This window comes from Mus caroli, unplaced genomic scaffold, assembly GCF_978045245.1.
Source record: "Mus caroli unplaced genomic scaffold, Mus_caroli_1 scaffold_6, whole genome shotgun sequence".
In the NCBI taxonomy this organism is placed as follows: domain Eukaryota; kingdom Metazoa; phylum Chordata; class Mammalia; order Rodentia; family Muridae; genus Mus; species Mus caroli.
In genome coordinates, this window is record NW_028227261.1 from 12118348 (window position 1) to 12139659 (window position 21312).

Sequence of the window (21312 nt, forward strand, 5' to 3'; positions counted from 1 at the left end):
CAGAGACACTTTGTAGAGGCTACTCAGTCTCTTGAAATCAGATCACTTCTCAGGCCTTTTCAAGGCACATTAAGGAGTCAGTAGATTGTGGTACCTGTAACTGGGAGGGGTGCCAGCTCTAGGCCATGCCTGGGCTGAATACCCAGCCTTGCTATCTACAACTGTGTGGCCTAGAGCAGGTGACTCCACTTCTTATGCCATAGTTTCCTCAGCTGTACAGCGGAAGTAGTTGGGTTAATACTCTGTTTGCAGAGAGATGTTATAAGAATTAAGTGTACAGGCACAGAGAGGGCTTAGTGTGTATGAAGGGGTCAGTGAATATCAAGCCTTGGGTATAAATATTTTTAATTATTGTATAGCCAGAACCCAGCACAGTGCTTTTCCTGTATTTATTGTCATAGTGAATGAGTGAATCTTCCCAATGTCTTGTATTTTTAAAAAATTGCTATCAGATTTAACAAGGCAACTCAGTGTGACTTCAATTTCTTTATGTGGAACTTGTTTTGTGATTTTTTTTTTAAAGTTTGTACTAAGTAGGAAAGACCTATTTTTTTAATGAATAAATAAATCCTAGCATTGAATATAAGTTGAATTAGTAAGTAGGAAAGACCTTTTTTTTAATGAATAAATAAATCCTTGTATCATCCATGATGGTTTTTTGGACAGTAGGCTAAAATTACTAGAGGAGATTCTAGCTAGAGTGCTTGCCTGAGTTTAGGTTGGTATAGAATCTAAGTAGTCCGAGATTTCCACTCTCTCCTTTAACAGAGGCAGGTTTTCTGGGGTGAAGTTTGTGTTAAGCATCATTGTAGTACATGAGTCTGTGTGAGTGCTCTGATTCATAAACAGAAAGCCAAGCTTTGTGTGATCAAACACTTGTGTGGCTTAGCTGCTGTTATAATGCTTTATTCAGGGTAAAGAAACTAGGAATTAAAAGGATGTTGGAACCGCCCCTGAAACTTCGTAACATTTATTTATTTATTTATTTAGTGTACACATGTGTATTTGCCATGGTGCATGTGTGGAGGTCAGAGGACAAGTTGTAGGAGTATGTTCTCTCTTCCCACATTCTCAGTTCCAGGGATCAAACTCAGGTTGTCAGGGTTGGTGGCAAGCTTCTATAACTACTTATCCATCTTGCCAGCTCTCCTTCTCAAGACTTTCTAAAGCCTAAATGGGAATTGTGAGCAGTTGATATTTTTATTCCATTCTGGAAAGGTTTCATACCTTCTCCAGGTGTCATACTTGTTTGCTCAGAAGAACTAAAGAATTATGAAAGCTATTCGTTTTTGTTAGACCAAGAATTTTTTATCATGACTAATCAATGAAATGGTTCTTGTCATTTGTAGGTATTGATGTCAAGAAAGGCCGAGGTCGCTATATTGACACTTGTATGGTCATCTTTGCCCCTCGTTACCTATTAGATAATAAATCATCTCACAAGCTTGCATTTGCACAAAGGGAATTTGCTCGGGGACAGGTAAGCAGTTCGCTTTGACGAATGTCTAGAGCTTGTTTAATAACATGGAGTTTAATGTCATCAAGACTATATATGTTATGTGTTGTGAGTGACCCAACAGCTCCTGTGTAGGATAAGGCTTAGAGTAGGCACTTGGTAAGAAAGGTATGTGACTTGTTCAGGTATTGAGTAGACTCACTAAAGTCCATGATCTGTGTGTCTTAGGGAACAGCCAATCCCAATGGCTACATTTCCACCTTGCCTGGATCTAGTGTGGTCTTCCACTGGCCTCGCAATGACTATGATCAGCTGTTGTGTGTCAGATTGATGGACGTTCCTAATTGTATTTGGTCTGGAGGCTTTGAAGTCAATAAGAATAATTCCTTCCATATCAACATGAGGTAAGTCTCAGGCTTAAAAGAGACAAACATAGCTTTGAGGCACATTAATTTTAACACATACACACACACAAAGTGGACTTGTGATATTATGGCTCAAATATAGTTCTTAGAACTTATAAAATTCCAGGGAAGTGTAAGCATTTTGGTGGGATGAGTTATAGGAGACACTGGCAGCTTTAAGCGATGAATACAGCTCTGTGATTCTCAGGGTGTGTGAAATCCAGAGTGACTGCCTGTAACTCCAAGTCACTGTCTGTGTTTAGATGATACCACTGATGGTAACTCTCTGTTTATTCTTGTGCATTTGAATGTTCTCTGGTAGTGTTCTGGTAAATTATCCAGCCTTCTGTTCTAGTTTCATTTCTGTTACTGTGATAAAACACCCTGACCAAAAAGAAAAAAAAAAAAAAAAAAAAGAAAGAAAGAAAGAAAAAAGAACTTGAGGAAGAAAGGGATTTCTTTCAATTTATACTTTCAGGTTACTACAGTCCAAAATAGTGGAGAAGTTAAAGCTGGAACTCCAAACAGCTTGCCACATCACAGCCAAGAGCAGAGAGAGAGACACACAGAGAGAAATGAATGTGTGCACACTCACCTGCTTATTACACATGTTTAGCTTTGTTTCCCCACTGCCACATAGTTTGGGGTCCCTTGCCTTGGGAATGGTGCTACCAACAGTGGGTTAGGTCTTCTCATAGTAATTCACTCAATTAAGACAGTCCCCACAGAGGTAGCCATAGGCCAACCCAATGTGAGACGATCCCTCAATCAGGCTTTTTTCCTAGGTGATTTTTGGTTATGTCAAGTTGACAAACCTAAACCTCACATCTTTGCCTTCCCCAGTGAGCCTCAGGTCCCTGTTAGAAAAATCAACCACATTCAGGATGACTTCATTTTCTTTCTGTTTCATCAGCTGCTTTTATTATTGTGATTGTATTTTTTGCAGTTGAACCTACAGTTTACTATACATCCTAGGTGAGCACTTTGCCACTCAGCACATTCCTAGCCCCGTCAAATAACAACATGGTTATTTATTTATTTTTTACCTCGAGAAAAAAGGTTTTTTGCTTTTTTTTTTTTTTTTTTTTTTTTTGCTGGGTTGTTCAGCCTGACCTTGGACTTCTCTGCCACAGTGATCACCCTAATTGACCATACCCTGGACCAGCCAGTGCACATTCACATTGCTACACCTGTGAGGGTCTCTGCAACCACCAAGGCCAACAGAGTAAGGATCCAAGACAGGCAAGAAGGTAGTTTTGTTTAACACTACTTAACAGTTAGTATTGATTTAAATTACTTCTGAGTAGGTTATTTTAGGCATATTGAAGTACAGAACAATTTGGTGAAAAATTTCCAGGTAATAATTAATTCAGTCTGTGTGCACAGTAAAGCTTAAGACATGACTACATCAAAACTCGATGTTTGTAAGGTACATATGACATCTTCCTTAAAGATAGTTTCTGTAGATTGACAAGTTCATGATAATGATCTGGGGGAAAGAGCTGGTGTAGCCTCGGCCACACAGATCGTGTAAAGGTCACTAGCTCTCAGCCTTCTGCACGATAACAGGTTATTTGCAACCCTCCCTTTGAAGGAACAACCCTGTGTGTTCAACATTCCTAGTTCCCTAAGTGCTTATCTGTGAGCACAAAGACCTCTGTGTCTCTCACGCACAACCCTTGGCCAGCCTGTGCACACTCACAGTTCTGCATATCTTTCATCAGCCAGTACACACACTAAGGCACATAGATGTTAAAAGTATCTTTTATTCTCCTGTAGTAGTTGTATCTCTGAGGCTTACTGCCTCTGGCGGATAACCTAGGCCTACTCCTGGGAACTTCTATAGTCCATACAGACTAATTCAGGCCTAGAATGTTTTCAGCCTCTGAGACTTTCTGCTAAATAAGCTCACCTGCTCTTGTTCTTTCTGGCTGCCTGGTTCAGTGCACCTGTTTGGGGTTAATCTTCAAACTGACTGATTCAATCTGGCATCTTTCTCAGCCTTTAAATTGCTCTGCTTGGCCTCTGGCAACCTGTTCTAATATTCTGGCTCCTCCTCTTTCTCTCACTTGCTCTTTCTTCACCTGTGTCTAGCTTGTTCCCTCTTCAACTTGTCTCTGTACAACTCTCCGTGTAAAACTGCCTTGTCTCTCTGCACTGCCCCTCAAGTAGCTTCCCTTTCCTCTCTCTTGTGAGAGTTGGGCAGATTCTAGTCTGTCAAATCTTTCTCTGATTCATCACTTTGTCTGCCACTCAATTAGACATCACTTTGAAACATGGGTGCTTCCTTCTACAAACTAATTTTACCTTAAAGGTGTGTACTAAGGGCTGAGCTACACCACAACTAGAAACAAGTTTTTCAGTAAATAACACAATCTTGGAACTCACAGTGTGATCAAATATCCTGCAACACAGGGAGCCTCTAGAGCAGCAGTTCTCAACCTTCCTCATGCTGTGACCCATTAATATAGTTCCTCATGTGGTGACCCCAGACCATAAAATTATTTTATTGACATTTCATAACAGTAATTTTGCTATTGTTATGAATCATAACATAAATATCTGTGTTTTCTGATGGTCTTAGTTAGACCCCTGTGAAAGGATTAGTTGATTCCCAAAGGTTGAGAACTGCTGCTTCATCTCCTGTAAAACTCAGACTCTATACCAATTAAATAACTCCCCCCTTCCTTTGCCCCAGCCCTCAGCAGCCCCCATTCTCCATGGTAGAAATTTAGACTACTCCAGAATATATATTAGTAGAAATGTGCAGAATGTCTCTTTTTTTTTGACTATCTTATTTTACTTAGGATAATATGAACCTTTAAGGTTCATATGTGTGGCATAGGTCAGCATTTTCTTCCCTTTTAAGGGCTGAATAGCATCCCATCATATGTCTGTTCCACTCAACCATTTCAAACTGTTGGGATATCCATAGTGACTACTCCTAATAGCAGCAAGTGGGGATCTCCCTGTGGGTTGTTGTCTCTGAGCTACTGTGTATTAAGCTCCAGGTTCTCAGAAATGCCAACAGATGCTGTGCTACCACCCCTCCCCCAAGCCCGCCCGCCCACCCTCACGATGGCACTGATTTCTCCAGTGGCCAGTTTACGGCTTGGTGGCCATTTGTCTGCCTTCACTGGATTTTCTGCCTACTTCTGAGCTAGTTGTTGCTCTTTTGGATGTTTGCCCTGACCAGGTGTGTGATTGGCAGTCTCCTCGTCTGCCTGTTCATGCTGCTGCTTGTCTTCTGGGAGAATGTCGGTACTTTGGTTGCTTTTGATGGAGTATTTGAGAACAGTTGTCAGATCCAGTGCCACGAAGCTGTTTTCCTTTGTTTGCTTTATGGTTTTGTGTCCTCTCTTGTGTGTGGAATACTTGTGAGGGTCCACTTGTCACCAGTGTGGATGTTCAGCTTCTCCAGGATGTTGGAAGGCATTTGGCAGTCCTCACAAGGGCTTTGTTTCTAGGCTTACCATTCGTTCACTGGCCTGTCTAGCATTAGTGTTGATTGCTGTAGCTTCATAGCACCTTTTGAAATGAGCAGCAAGAGACCCTCAGCTTGGTTTTGGTGGCTCTTTTGTTCAAAATTCCTGAGATATGTAGGAATTTTATGATCTTTTTTCTATTTCTGCTAAAAACATGCTTTTGGGAGCCGTTCGTTGGACTGGGATTAAACATGATTACTTTAAAAAGGTGAGGGTGGGGTAGAAGGAAGGTGTGAGCCTCGTGTTAATCCTTTAAAAATGGCTTCTGTGTGTATTCTAAGCTACCGGGCGACCAGTGCCATCCATTTCTTTTCCTTTCCCCAGTGTTTCATCTGGAAACAATTTGAATGGGAAGTCTCAGGAGCAGCACAGGGAGCCTCTTCCATCTTACACCTCCACTGATGTCAGCATTTTGCTAAGTCCTACTTCTGTCCCTTATTCCCTCCCTCTCCCCACACTCGCTCAGTGGCTGGAGCATGTGCGAGCGAGCACACTTTGCTCAACTGTAGGAAAATAAGTTGAGGTCGTCATGTTATGCGAGCTATATTAAATCTAGCACCTGCCCAAAATAATGGTTATGATGTGTACCTAGGGAAATAGCTTTGTTTTTAAAACAAATAATAATACTATGACTATGATACCATTAATACACATGCAAGGACTTTAGTGCCCGCACAAGGTTTCTAGTAAGTAATCTGTTCAGGTGAATGAATGGGTGACTTTTCTTTCACTGCAGCCCAATGTTTCTAACCTGGGATCTGGTCAGCAGTCACTTACCTAATGCAGCTGCAGAAACTACCTCTTGTCGTAGGGAGCTGGCCTACCTGTCCCTTTTGTCTGCCAGGCAGTGGTGTTTGTCAGTTACTCTCATGGTGCTGTCATGTAGGACATGTTCTTTTTTGTATTTGGATGCTGGTGCCCTGCGTGTAGATTAGGTTAGTCCCTTGTGTGAATAGTTCCGGCTTATGAGTGAGTATCCCCTTTTCACATCAGAAGGCCTGTGGCACATTGATCTAGTTCCTTGTGATCACTTGGCTGTTATGGTGCTCACCATTGTACCCACCTGCTCCCTCTGCTGCAGAGTCACCTTTCCATCTTCGTAAAGAAGACTGATCCATTGAAGGATTATTTAAGCATAGTGTTCTGTTTCTCCAAAATTTTTATACAACTGGAACTATTTATTATGTCAGGAATTAGAACTGATGATTTTCTAATTTCTTCATTTATTAATTTATATTCTTCTGTAAAAACAAGTTCTTTTTAAAGTCTAGTAATATATATTAATGCAGTACACATACATACACAATATAGCATTGTACCTCTTCCCTCAGGGTCTCATATGGCTCTGGCGGGGCTTGAATTTACTATGTCCCGGAAAATGACTTTGAATGTCTGAACTATACCACAACCCCTTCACAGGTCTTCATAGAAGAGTAGCATCTGAAAACATGATTAGGAAATAACCATTTTGTGCTCTGTTCTCAGTTTCTACTTTCTGAGTTTTAAAAGCTTTATTCTTAATGATGTGTATATATGCGTGTCTCTGTGTGTGTATGAATGTATGGTGTGAGTGCTGGTGCCTGAGGAGGCCCAGTTAGATCACCTGAGCCTGGAGTTACAGTTGGCTATGAGCTTCTCCATGGGGGCTTTGTAAGAGCTGAATGGGGGCTCCTACCTGCTGAGCCTCCTTTTCCTGCTGAGTCCCAGAGTGCTGTGACTAAGGAATTAAGGGGCTGTAGCCGATCTCTTCCTTTTCTCTTTTTAAAGATTTATTTTTATTTTACATGCATGAGAGTTAGTGTGCATGCGTGTTTGTGCATCACATGTGTACCTGGTACCCACAGACCTCAGATTTCCTGGACCTCTCTCCTTTTAATTCAACCTTTGGTCCTTGTTCTGCAGAGACACCCTGGGAAAATGTTTCTTCCTACGAGTGGAGATTACTCTCCGAGGAGCTACTTACAGGATCTCCTTCAGTGACACAGATCAGTTACCACCACCTTTCAGAATTGACAACTTTTCCAAGGTACCAGTGCTGCTGAGGGTTGGCTGCTCACGTGTTACAGGGTGGAAGATATTGACACAGTGCATGCAACACTTACTAAAGCTCTGTGGCCCTGAAATCTCCACTCTTAAGAGATGGTTTCAGCTGCTGCTGTTATCATTTCCAGATTTGCTTATTCATTTTATGTGTCTGAGCATTTTGTCTGCATGTATATGTGTGTGCACAAAATGTGCCTGGTGACTTCATAGATCAGAAGAGGGTGTTAGATCCCCTGGAACTAGAGTTATGGGTGGTTGTGAGTCACCATGTGAGGGCTGGGAATCGGACCCAGGTCTTCTACAAGAACTAGTACTTTTAACCACTAAGCTACCTCTCCAGCCACTTCAGCTAATTATTTTAATAGCTGACCTCCCTCATCCAGATTAAAGTAAACTTTCTGCCACCCAAAGAATTTGGTTGCCACGCTATATAGGCAGAGGAAGGGATTAGATTGCCCAGTAACAGTTGAGTATACTGCTGTTGCCCAATTACAGTGAGCATTTCTATAGTCCTAAATGTTAAGTGGAAATCATAAGGTTCTGTTTCTTATTTTAGTCTATGTTTGAGTATGTGAGTGCCACAGTGGACACTGCCCTGAATGAAGCCCTCTGCCCTCTAGGTTCCTGTTGTCTTCACTCAGCATGGCGTAGCTGAACCCAGGCTTCGGACTGAAGTGAAGCCCATGATGTCACTGGATTACGCCTGGGATGAACCCACCCTCCCGCCCTTCATCACACTGACCGTTAAGGGGGCAGGCTCATCGGAGATTAACTGCAATATGAACGACTTCCAGAATAACCGACAGTTGTACTATGAAAATTTCATTTACATTGCTGCCACCTACACGTTCTCCGGGTAATTCTGGACATGACTGTTGATACAAAGCAGAATATTCTAACTATTCACTGGTTTTATATTTTAGGCAGTTTCCGAAGAGACAAGTGACAGCTGATCCCTTCTTTCTTTACCATCTCTCAGGCTCAGGGTCTATCTTGAAAGACTTGTCCACATCTTCATTTGTAGCTTGATCTCTCCAGTGTCTCAAATTCTTTTTTTTTTTTTTTCTTTAAGGATCCCCCTCCCACCCTTCCTCTTCCCATCTTCCGCTCCCCCACCCCTACCTGCAAGCATGGAGCCTAGCATTAAGCAACACTGACCAGCCTTTTCCTGGATGTTGAATTCCTGCAGTGTTTATCTTGACATTGGGCTGGGAATGTTTGTTTTAGGGTTGTTCCTATGGCACTGACCAATGTGACCTGCTTAAAGGTTAGTGCCCGTGAAACCAGTTCTGTCTAGTTCCAAGTCCCACAAGCTCCTTGTTTTCTCTGAGTTCCAGCAGCCACTGAGCTCTTTCAGGGGAACGTCCTGATAGAGAACTCAAGCTTAGCGGTTTAGGCTGGAACAGGGAGGGAGAGGAGCTCTTGGGAGCGCTGGCGCAGTGGGACAGTGCCTGGACCCCATGGGTGGGTGGTTTCTAGGAGTTGGAGCTAGTGTTTAATGTATACCTCACAGAGTTGGTGTGCATCCTTGGAAGAATTAATAACGGAGAAGAAAAACAATAGGGCTTTTTATTTTTATTTCATTGAGGGTCAGATTCACATAACAGAAAACCATTTCAAACTGAACAGCTAGTGGTATTTACTATATTTATCACTTTACTAGTTTCACCAAAACATTTTTGTTTTCCCTGAAAGAACTTCCACTGGCACTTGTTCCTCATCTCCTTACTCCCAGACCTCAGCAACCGCTGACCCACTTCACTTCCTGTGGGCTTTGCTAGCTGGGTAGCCCTTGCAGTTAGGATCACCTCTGAGACTGCCTGTGTCTGGCATCTTTTACTGAGTGTAATGTTTTGGGTTCAGCCACATTATGCCTTGTGACTCTGCTTTTTTGATGTGCAGGTCTGTGTAGGCCTGAGAAATGCTCTGGGTTATGTCCTTGCCCGTATGTTGGTAGGCGTCGAAGCTGTTTATACAGCTTTTTGCGGGTTTTGTTCTCTAATGCTATGGATTGTCTTTTTATTTTTTGATGGTATCATTGAAAGATCAAAATTTTTCCATTTCAGTGAAATCTAATTTGTTGAATTTTGTTATGCTTTTCATGACCAGATGACTAACTTTTAACTGAACTCACCAGTACTTTTTACAATAGTAATGACTGATGCAAACAGGAGCACTGTGCACATACTTCAGGGCAGGCTTTCCCCATAAGCTGAAGCTCTTGGGTTTGGAGCCCAGTTCTCATATGGAAAGCCAAGTGCAGTGGCAAGTGCTTGTAGCAGCAGCACTGCGGGCACAGATGGGCTAATCCTGGGCCAGTCTAACTGACACAGTCCCAGGTCCAACAAGACCCTGTTTCAAATAATAAGATATAGAGTAATTGAGGCAGATATCCAATGTGGATCTCTTTCCTTACTGCACAATGTATACATATAGGTGAGTTTACCCAGCCATATGTATATAATCCCCAACAGCCTACACAGATGATGATGATAATGATGATGGAGGAGGAAGAAGAGGAGGAGGAGGAGGAGGAGAAGGAGAAGGAGGAGAAGAAGAAGAAGAAGAAGAAGAAGAAGAAGAAGTAGTAGTAGTAGTAGTAGTAGTAGTAGTAGAAGAAGAAGAAGTAGTAGTAGTAGAAGAAAAGATGCCCCAAGCCGAACAAGACTGCAACATTCCATAAAGCTTGGGAGTTTTGAGCCACAGGCCTAAAGTGGGGTGTGGTGTCTATTGGCCCATTCTTCTCATCCTAATGTTCCCTTTGGATATCTGCCTTGGTTGTGCCATGCCCCCCTTAAAGATTTATGCTCATTGTTTCATGTTTGTACCAATGAAATTATGAGGAAAGGGAAAATGCTTGAGTTTTGTGTTCTTAAAAATAAACCTTGAATTGTGCAAAGGTAGGGGCAGCTCTAAGCCTTTGTCCTGTTTGGCTTTCTCTTCTGTATTTTGTGAATTTTTGTTTGTTTTGAGACAGAGTCTTTCTGTATAGCCTGGGTTCTCTTTCTACTTCAGTTTCCTGAGTGCTGAGATTACAGCACAGGCCCAACTTTTTGTTCTTTAATAGAGATTTATGCTTTGTTCTGTGTGTACGTATGTGCACTCATTTATTTCCTCTTAGTTTGCAGGAGGGAAAAGGAAGGCCCGTGGCTTCCCACAAGGCGATTACCTGTGCAGAACTTGTCTTGGATGTGTCTCCAAAGACGCAGAGAGTCATCCTGAAAAAGAAGGTAAGAGCTCAGGGTGAGCAGTAAAAATTGGTCAGAGATCTTACAAATGGCAGGAAGAGAGGTAGTGAGTAGTTGAAACTGAAAGATAACATCAGTTAGGGTCGTCAGAGATGCAGCAACCACTCTCGGGAGGACGATCACGGAATTGTCATGTGGCTTGCATAGACCTAAGGAGTCTGCGTAGTTTAAGTTCTACAATTCCAAGGGCCCTGGTGGAGGGCTGTGTTTACACTAATGTGTCCCCACATGTGGCATGAGGTAGTTTATTCATAGTCAGTTGCACTTAGAGGTTATGCAAGTCTGGATAGATTTCTAGTCGTCCTGGGCCACTCGAAATCCATTCAGCCCCATGGACTTCTCCCTTCCTTTCTCAGTCTCACCTCAGGTGTAGAGACTAAGTTTCTAGCAAAGAGGGAAAGGGCACCTCAGAAAGATGATGTATCTTCATTTTTTAAGAGAGTTCTGGTTGGTTCCAGCTTAGGTCAGGTAAATCTCTGAAGGTCAGCTGTCCTCACTGGGCAACTGGGTCATACCTCAGCCTGCAGCATCTGAGCTGCTTCCTGTGTTGGCCAGTCCTGTGGGCAGATGTGAGTACAGGTCAGGCTGTGGGAGCTGCCTGAGAGCTCTAGGCTGACTTTGGTGTCATTGGCATGGACAGCAGTTCCAGCGGCAGAACAGGCGCTGCTCTCAGTTTGAAGCTGGATTTCTCACTCCTCCTGAGCTGCATCTTTTTATCAAGTTCCTAGGGGTTTTAAAGGAACCGTCTAAGATAATATACATGAAGTGATATGTCAGACATGTGGGGATGATAGCATAGCACACATTTCTGAAGACACAGCCATGCCAGGCTCACACTGAGCACTTTGTGGTTATTACACTTAACACAAGAACTTGAAGAAGTAGGGTTAGTTTGCCCATTTGACAGGTCAGGGAGCAGGCTCCAAGAGCTTAGATGCCTCATGTGCATTACTCAGGCTGTAACTAGCTCACTGTGACTGTGCAGCTGGGTCTCAGATCTGGCCATTTTACTCTGGTGTTCGCAGTAGAACCTTTGGTTTCCAATTTATAGGATGTAGCTCAGTAGCTACACTGCCAACCCTAGATTCAATTCCTGGTAGTTGACAAGAAAAAATGTACAATGAAAAAAACTATCTTTCTGGCACATGTGTATCATGTGAACGAATTAGTGGGTACCAGGGGTGTCCACGGCTGTGGTGCAGCTCCTACATGCTAGGAGTATGTGACCCTGAGAGTCACAGCTTGGGTAAAGGTGTCCCTGCAGTGGGGTTATGTGGATTGTGTTAAGGAGGCAACATGAAAGAACAGTTACGTACACTCTAGAATGGGAAGGGTCACATTTGTCCCACCGCTCACCAGTCCTGGCAGCGTGGGAAAGTTACTTCTCCCCACACTATGACTTCCTCTTCTGTAAGGACAGTGACAGCATGTACCTTGTTGGATTATTTTCAAGATTAAATGAATTACTGTATCTAAATCCTTCAGACCAAGGCATGACCAGCAGCAGATTCTCAATAAGTATTATTACCTATAGTATATAAGGGACTACATAAACTCCTTTGACAGACCTGGAAGCATTTCAGTATGTAAGTATTTTAGTAAATAAAGTGCATTGAAATTAGAAGCAATATATGGAAAATAAACTTTAAATTCAAGCAAGCTAATCCTTGGCTGTAACCAATTTGTAACAACTGTGTAGACCGTAAACGTTGAAAGGAAGGAGCGGGGGCTGCTGCTGTCTCAACTCTAGCAAGTTACAGAACACCAGATACAGGTGCTGCATTGGGTCTGTTCTTGGTGTAACTGCACTCTCTTCTGGACTGAAGACACCTGAGGTCATTGTCACATGAGACAGTGGTAATCATGGCAATATAGCTAGGTAGGAGATTGGCCAGTCATTGGCTTCTAATTTTTTTTAAAGGATACTGCACAGTCACAGTGAGCTAGTTTCAGCCTGAGTAATGCACATGAGGCATCTAAGCTCTTGGAGCCTGCTCCCTGACCTGTCAAATGGGCAAACTAGCCTACCTCTTCAAATACTAAGTGTATAGGTTATACAATTTTCTTTTATTTTATTTTAAGTTTATTTTAATTATTTATACATGTGTATGTCTATTGAGTGGGACCTGGGGTGGGGGGTGGGGCAGGTTGTGCATTTATCAGTGCGCCTTACCTTAGAATCCAGGTAAGGTCTTCAGATCACTGCCTAGAGCTGGAGGCTGGAGTTACAAGCAGTTGTGGCTTGCTGTCTGATGTGGGTGCCGGGAAGTAAACTTCATGGGTCCTCTGCAAGAGCATACATGCTCTTAACCATGAAGCCATCTTTCCAGTCTCAAAGAATACTTCTTAAAAAATTTGTACCACTTTCAAATTTTGGTTGCTTGATTTAGGGGTTTAGTATGGCCTGATGAGCTGGCTAGGGTTTACCACATAATCCTAATGACTTGAGTTTGAGCCGTAGATCTAATGGTGAAAGGAGAGAACCAACTCCTGAGAATTGTCCTTAGACTTCCACACGTGTGTACCATTAGACACTCATGGTGGCACTCAACATACATTACACACACAGAGAAAAATAAAATTTAAAAAATGAAAAAGAGTTTGGCATACTTATCTAACTAGAAATTCCCAATAATGAAATCTTTAGTATTTTTGTGGTGTGGGAAACATCTAAGTCCACTGGTAACTGGAGAACCTCCTTGGCCCATTGTGAGGGACAGGGCTAGCTGTGGCTACATCTCTGTGTATCTGCCCGTCAGGAACCAGGAAAGCGCTCTCAGCTCTGGAGAATGACAGGGACAGGAATGCTGGCCCATGAGGGTTCTGCAGTGCCCCACAACCCCAACAAGCCCTCAGCTACACGTTCCATAGAGGGGTCTGCTATCCTGGATATCGCTGGACTGGCTGCTGTGACAGACAACAGGTAATCGGCGGGGTAATTTTTGAATCAAGTCCATTACATTCAAATTCAGAGTTGAGAAATTTGCCCCTCAAAATAAATTTTGTAAACTGTTGTGAGAATTGGTATATTTTGATTTTTTTCCTTAATGAGTGATGCCTATCAAATTCTCAAGTATCATTTAATTTTAAAGCCGTGACCGTACCCATACAGTTGTTAAGAAATATCAAATAGTAAAATATTTTATAGAAAATAAACATTTATTTTACTGTAAATTTTAGTCTACCCTTGTTCTCTAAAATTGAACAGTTTCTGTTCTTAAGTTTTTCTAATATTGTGTTAAGTCTTTCAAGAAGACTTAATTTAACAGCACTATTCAGACCTGTTTTTTATGATTAACTCTGGTCAGCTTACATGAATTACTTTAGCTTAAATAAGTTACTTTACTCATGTATTGGTTTCTCCATAAAATCATTGTTTGTATTTTTTAATTGTTACCCCATTTATTTCCAAAAATGTGTACTTCAAGACACAGAGTAAAGTGTTTAGAAATGGAACCCTAAAGACAGTTAAAGATTTTAACTGTTCAATATATAGCCTCTCCCAGACGGCAAGATGACTTGCTCTGCAAGACACAAGCATTTGTGTTTTGGGTCTCCATTCTGTTGACTATGATGCCCATTCGATTGCAGGGTCAGGGTGCTGGTAAGCAGAGGGGCAGAGCCTCAGATTCTCCTAAGGCTTCTAGCTAGAGATAGACCTCATTATGTGTCTCTGTCCAGATACGAGCCACTGATGCTGAGAAAGCCAGATCGCAGGCGTAGCACCACCCAGACCTGGAGCTTCCACGAAGGAAAACTGACCTGTGGCTTGCATGGGCTGGTTGTTCAGGTCAGTTGCTTTTGACACCCTGAGTTGCAATTCTCAGGGTCAAAACAAAGCCTCATCTATGTTATGTATGATGAATTATTCAATGGAAAAAATTAATCAGAGCACAGGACTCTGTAGTTACTTCACTTTTGTTAAAGGCAGTCAAGAAACTTTTGCTGTGCATCTGTGTGTTCCTACATGGGAAATGTTATTTTCTTTTTTTAAGACTTAATTTTATTTTAAAATGTTTATAATTGAAATAGAATCACATCACTTTCTCTCTTCCCTTATCCCCTTCCTGCCCCTCCCACTACCCTTTCTCCACTTGCTCCCATGCTCTCACAGCTTTCAAATTGATAGCCTCTTTGTTGTTGTTGTTATTATTATATGCACATGTATGCACAAGTATATACAAATGCACCCTGCTGAGACCATGTTTGGTTTTGTGTGTTTCTACTTTTAGGGCTGACCACTCTGCTTTGAATAACTGATTTAGGTGACTCATCCCTGGGAGAGACCAATTCTCTTTCTCCCTGCAGTCATTAGTTGCCTATATAGTTATTCATCTAGGGGTGGGACATACAAAACTTCCCCTTCCATGTTGACATGTTCATTGATATTGCCATTGTTCCTGTTCTCCTTATATAGCCATTTATAGGAGAAAATGTTTCTCAGCAGGATTTGTGGTATTCTGGCTCTTATAATCTTTCTAATCTCACAGCTCCTGCACTGATGGCTCAAGATTTCTTTTATTTTAATTATGTGTATGTGTGTGCATGTATGTGTGAGTATGTGTATATAGTAGTACCGGTGCCTGCAGAGTCCAGAAGAGGACGTCAGAGTCCCTGGAGCTGGAGTTTTAGGTTATATGCTACTCGATGTGGCTGCTGGGAATGGAACAAGCAGCAAGCTCTTTTCATCACTGGGCCATCTCTCAGCTCCACAGGAGGGGTTCTTGAAGGTGACAGGTCAAGGGTGTTAGAAGTAGCTGTCCTATGCGATAGCTTCTTTTCCTTTTGTTCTTGGTTTCTCTGAAAAAAAATTTCCCTGATGACAAGAATTACCTACCTTACTTCTTAAAAGAAGGGGGGAAAGTGTCCACTAAAAGCCTAGCACTGAGGTGGGTGGGTTAGTTTTAGGTCCTGGAAGCTGCAGTAGTTTTCTGTAAAGTGTAGGAGCTGGTCATGAGTTGTACACTGCCATCCTTATCTTCTTCCTCTTCCTCCTCCTCCTCCTTCAATAATTACATTTCCAGTATTCTTTCATTCCTTTTTAATATTTTTGAGATTATATTGTATTTACATCCTTTCTCCTTTAATCCCTTCAAACCTTCCCATATCCTCCCTTTCCTTTCTTTTGAATTCATCACTTCTTTTTTTTTTTTTTAACTATTAAATGTGTGTGTGTGTGTGTGTGTGTACTTTTATGTATATGTTTTCAAGGCTGACTACTTGGTATTATATAACCAATTTAATTATATACATGCTTCTGATTTCACTTATTGCTACATTCTTAGTGGTATTACAATTAACATTTTGTTGTAGAAAATGTGATGGGCAAGACTGCTTGACAGTTTTCATTGTCCTGAACTCAGCCAGTCTGTGTCAGAATAAATTTCCATGTACTTTATAAGCAAATATGTACTTGGGAAATTAACTGTCAGGCATTTAGATTTCTGCCTTTTCTTTCTCTGGGACAGGCATGTGCCCCTGCATCTGAGGTGAGCAGGTGGAAGGGTAGCTTGTAGTGTTGAGCAGCACAGTGACTGCGTGTGCAGGTCTGCCTTTCGTGGGACTCACACAGCACAGCACTCACATAACACAAGTCCAGCAGCAGGCCTTCAGCACAGTCAGTGTTTCTCTCCTCAGTGGAGTCAGGCTGTTCTCTCACACGGTGCTGTGCACAGCCAGCCATAAGAAGCCTCTTCTGTTTGGTGAGATTTATTTTCTTTACCTCTGTGGCCCTGAGCATTTCTCATCAAAGGCCAGCTGCTTACTTATGTGAAGCTCACATCTGGAGTGGATTTGGGATTTTCAATTAGCAACACAATTCAGACTTCTAGAGGCAAAAGAAGGCTTGTTATAATTGGTGGGTTCCGGGTCTGACCCTGACTTTACTTCTTTACTTCTAGTTTTTTTTTTTTAAAGCCCATGTAATTCCAATTTTCGTGGAGCATTTCCCTCCCACCCAAATCCCCTTCAATGTTTGTTGTTTCCTGGATCTGCCCACCATTTCTTTGCTGTGAATGTGTTTTGGTTAGGGAACTGGGCTTGTTTCATTCCTATGCTAAGTACAGCAATAGAAGACTTGCAAACATATTCTGACCTGCCCTTTCCAAGTTATGTATGTACTTTCTAAACTTACGCTTATGAAAGGCTTTCATTGTATTGAAACCTGCCTGCCCTATGTCTCAGTATTTAAAATGAATAAAGATGGTGGGCATGGTTGTGCATACCTACAATCCCTACAGGAGACAATGAGTCTGAGATTACCCAGGCAAAGAGCAAGGCCGTGTTCTGAAACCAAAACCAAGAAAAAGTATTGAAATATTTGTTCTCTCTAGTTTTTGGCATGTCCCCATTGGCCTTGCCCTGTAGACCTGTGTTTCGTGTGAGGAACATAGCAGGACTATGACTTTTTCCAAAATCTTGCCAAACTGTGTTCCAGTCTGTATTACAGTTGAAAAGTGGCATTGATTAGCTTATTTGGTTCTTTTGCCTTGAGCATAGGGGAAGTTTATGCTTTAGAACTGGCTTTTTAATTGGTAAGTTGAGGGATAAATGATCAATTTTATAATATTTAAGGTTTTAAGGCAAACCTCAATGATAGTACTGAAAGAAACAAAGCTGGCTTTAGCTACTTTATAAACTTATTTTTAGTGATTGAGGCTTACTAAAAGGTGGAGTAAAACCACTGTCTTTGTGGGGTTACCTCTTACTGTGTGTGCATGTAACTTTCCATGTTAATGCAGTAAAATTACCTCCGGTTATGTACAGTCTTACTTTTTGTGGCTCCTCAAAGAAGAATTTCCATTCATTTGTTACCTAAGCAGTTTGTTGAATTATCCGAGTCTGTGCTTTGACCTTTTCTTATACATTTTCATTTTGACATCTTTTAGGCCAAAGGAGGACTTTCTGGATTGTTTGATGGAGCTGAAGTTGTTCTTGGTCCTGACTCGTCTGTGGAGCTGTTGGGGCCAGTTCCACCAGAACAACAGTTTGCTAACCAAAAAATGAGGCCTGGTTCTGGAATGTTGTCCATAAGAGTCGTCCCGGATGGACCAACGCGAGCACTCCAGGTAAGCAGTAGAAGGATCCACACAGCCCATGCCCTTTCCTTCCCACCCGAATGGTCAGCTGTTTAACAAGTACTTATTTTAGTGTATTCACATGTTGGATATGCTTGGTCTCCATTACAAAGTTGTATGGGAGCTAGAGTGGAAATGAGTGCAGATATAAAGTTAAGCAAAGTCTAAAAATGCTTAGGACTTAACCAGGCATGGAGGTGATTACTCACACTCTGCTTTCAAGAGACTGAGCCATGAGGATCACTTGTTCAAATTCAAGGCCAGCCTGGTTACATGAGAAGACCTTTATCTCCAATATATAAGAATTTAAGAAGATAAGAAAAATGCATACTGATATTCTCAGTGTCATTAACTATTATACTCATTTTTAAAACAATTGATGAATGACTACTCATGAAAGGAGTTTTTTTTACCCAAACAAGCACAATGGTGTGTCACAAAGGGAGCGGTGAGGGGAGTGAAGAGCCTGGGCTTCGAGGCTGAGGGAATGCATACAAGACATAATACTCAATGAGCAGTAAGTTAACAGAAAGAGTGAGCCTGGTAGAGAAGGCAAGGCAGAGGGCTTTCACCGTGTTGGGCATGTTCACACAGAGGTAATTTTCTCAGCAACTATGAGAAGCAAGCAGCATTTCGGTTACTAAGCATGTGACAGTGAGCCGACAGTCTGAATTCCATCTTCATAGTTTACCTTAGGGGCATAGACAGCTGCTGAGAGATAAACATAGGAAGTTATTGTATTAGGGTTCTCTAGAGGAACAAAATGTCTAAAATGAATATATGTCTGGATATTAAAAGAAGATTTACTGGAGTGGCTTATAGGCTGTTGGCCCTTGTGCTATCCTGCCTGAAGTGCCAAGAGTCTGTAGTTAAGCCACAAGACTAGATGCCTCAGCCAGTCTTCAGTATGCATTGGGATCCTGAAGAAGTAGATTCTAATACCAGTAAAGGAATGCTTCAGCAGCAGGAGAGAGGAGAGGCAGGCAAAAAGTAAAACCTTCCTTATTCCATGTCCTTTTATATAGACTGCTATCAGACATGGCCCAGACTTAGGATGAGTGTTTGCACCTCAAATGATTGACTGAGAAAACCTCCACGGGTATGCCCAGCTGCTTGGGTTTTCGTTAATTTCAGATATAGTCAGGTTGACAACCAGCACTGGCTAACTCAGTTATATAGTATTTGGGAAGCTGACTAGTGAAGAGACTGGTATTGGCATATGGTAAGAAATAAGACTAGAGACAGGATTGAGACCTGAGATTCAAACTAATAGTAGAATGTTTTGTCCAAGGCAGGCAGGAGTAAGGAGTTGTTGTGATAAAGATTGATCTGAGATAACTCATTGGTTGCAGTGTTAAAAAGATTGGAGGCAGAAAGAGCCCAACTAAGAGGCTCTGGCATGAAGATCAGAAATGGTGGCTTAGAGCAAAGTGCCAGGTTGTGGGGAAGAGAAGCTCATCCAAAGGATGCTGACTGAATGCTCGGTGACTGAGTGCTGGTTGGAGCCTGAGGGAGAGTGGCCTCAGGAATCTGTTAGGTAGCAAGGGCAGAGCAGACTTGAGGGAAACAGAAATTAAGTTGGCACTTGCTAGGCTAAGTTAACATGGTTCTCTGTGATGATGTCCAAAAGCCATTGTGATTTCTGATCTGGTGCTCAAGGTGAGATGTGTGTTGGAGATGCAGGCATCAGTCATAGAGTAATAGAGAGCTGAGGGAAATAAGACAGTGGAGTACTATGTGAGTATTCTGATACAACACATCATGCTCCACACCAGAATCAGTCTGTCATACTGGTTTACAGAGGCCAGAGGAACTGACCTGCAGAGGCCTGCCTGTGTTCTCTCAAGCCTGTGCTCTGTGAGACCTATCCTTGCTATGTGAGGCTTGCCTGTGATCTGTGAGGCCTGTCCTTGCTCTGTGAGGCCTGTCCTTGCTCTGTGAGGCCTGTCCTTGCTCTGTGAGGCCTGTCCTTGCTCTGTGAGGCCTACCTACACTCTATGAGACACCCAAGGTGTTTAGCTGGATAGAGTGCTATCTAGACTCAGAATTGCACCTGCTTCATTAGTGCCCAGATCTTGCTCTAGCAGCCTGGGAGGCCATTAGCTTCTGTAGTTTTCCTGGGCATGCAGTGACTCTTGACCAATAGTTGGTGTAGAAGTGTGAGCCCTCCTTTTGTTTTGTTTTGATTTCAGATAACAGACTTCTGCCAGCGGAAAAGTGAGCGCTCATCATATGAAGTGGAGGAACTTCCTGTTACAGAGCAGGAGCTGCAGAAATTGAGGAATCCAGACACACACCAGGAGCTGGAAGTAAGTTTACCAGTTTATTTATATATGTGTTCATGTGTGTGGTTGTGGTACCACAGTGTGTGTGAGATCAGAGGAGAACTTGCAGCAGTCAGTTCTCTCCTTCCACCTTTACCCACTGAACCATCTTGCCAGTCCAGACAGTAAGTTTTTAAAATGTTGCAGATTAACTTTCCTGGTTACCAGTTGGTTGAGAATTTGCTTGGTGATTGTGTGAACTCTTGACTGTGGGGTGTTATTTCATTATGTTTACTGTTACCACTTGTGTGTTTATGTCATGCGAGTAATGTCTGCAGCTTAGGTGGAATCACCGAGTAACAGATGTTCCTCTAGATGACAAAATGGAAGCTGAATGTCCAAATTTTAATAGTATTTAGAGAATAAGAAAATTTGACTTTTTTCCCCTCCATCTGACTCAAATCCTTTTTCCTTTGTCTTTGGGCTTTGGGAAGAGAATGACAAGCTTGAGGTAGAGAAGAGATGAGCATGAGGGAGCATGCTTACTTGATCTTGGTAAACAGTGTTTAATCAAATGCCTGTGTGGAGCCATGTCAGATGCTGTGGAGATGCACAGAATAACACTAACAAGGAAACAGGTTCTAGAACAGTCAGTGTCCTGTACTGTGCAGCAACTGTGTGTTAGGTAAAGTGTCTTCACACCCAATGGCATTGTGACCTGACCGAGGAGTCCATCCAAAATGGAAGGCTTGGCCTCCAGGGAGATTGGGACATTTGAGCCAGAAAGGTAACTGTCCAAACTCTGCAGTAGTTTTATACTGTTGAGAGGTAAATAGAAGAGAGACTGAAAGCCATTCGTGTCTGTGTACTCTTCTGGCTTCTATGAGCCCTGTTATAAACAATTGACAAGGTTTTGATTTCCTTTCAGGTGCTTGTACGGTTAGAAGGCGGAATTGGTGTCTCTTTAATTAACAAAGTCCCAGAAGAACTGGTCTTTGCAAGCCTGACAGGAATCAACATCCATTACACTCAGCTGGCAGCCAGTCATATGCTTGAGCTTAGCATACAGGATGTGCAGGTACCAGGATGAGAGTGTTGTTTGAATGTTCATTTATGTGTGTATCTGTGTTTGTATGTATACACATGAGTGCCAGTGCCAAGGGAAGACAGAGCTGTCCTCCTGTATCTGGAGTTAAAGGCAGTTGTGAACCACTCAGTATGGATGCTGGAAACCATACCAGGACCTTTACAAGACCTGCAAGTACTCTTTATGACAGAGGCATCTCTGCAGTCCATGGAAGAAATATCTAATCTTCAAAAGAGTCATCCTGTGAAG

The 21312-nt window shown here is 42.3% G+C and overlaps 1 protein-coding gene across 5 annotated transcripts in view; it reads left to right on the forward strand.

Annotated features, from left to right (window-relative positions):
- The window catches only part of Vps13d (vacuolar protein sorting 13 homolog D), a 223463-nt gene that overhangs the window by 112712 nt on the left and 89439 nt on the right, over positions 1-21312 (forward strand). For all 5 annotated transcript variants that reach the window (XM_085838693.1, XM_029475918.2, XM_029475920.2 and 2 more), the window contains 10 exons: positions 1350-1480; positions 1685-1860; positions 7248-7371; positions 8009-8244; positions 10510-10618; positions 13396-13559; positions 14318-14426; positions 17524-17703; positions 19905-20021; positions 20905-21054. In XM_085838693.1, coding sequence (XP_085694819.1) covers positions 1350-1480; positions 1685-1860; positions 7248-7371; positions 8009-8244; positions 10510-10618; positions 13396-13559; positions 14318-14426; positions 17524-17703; positions 19905-20021; positions 20905-21054 — 1496 coding nt within the window. The remainder of the gene's footprint in view (positions 1-1349; positions 1481-1684; positions 1861-7247; positions 7372-8008; positions 8245-10509; positions 10619-13395; positions 13560-14317; positions 14427-17523; positions 17704-19904; positions 20022-20904; positions 21055-21312) is intronic.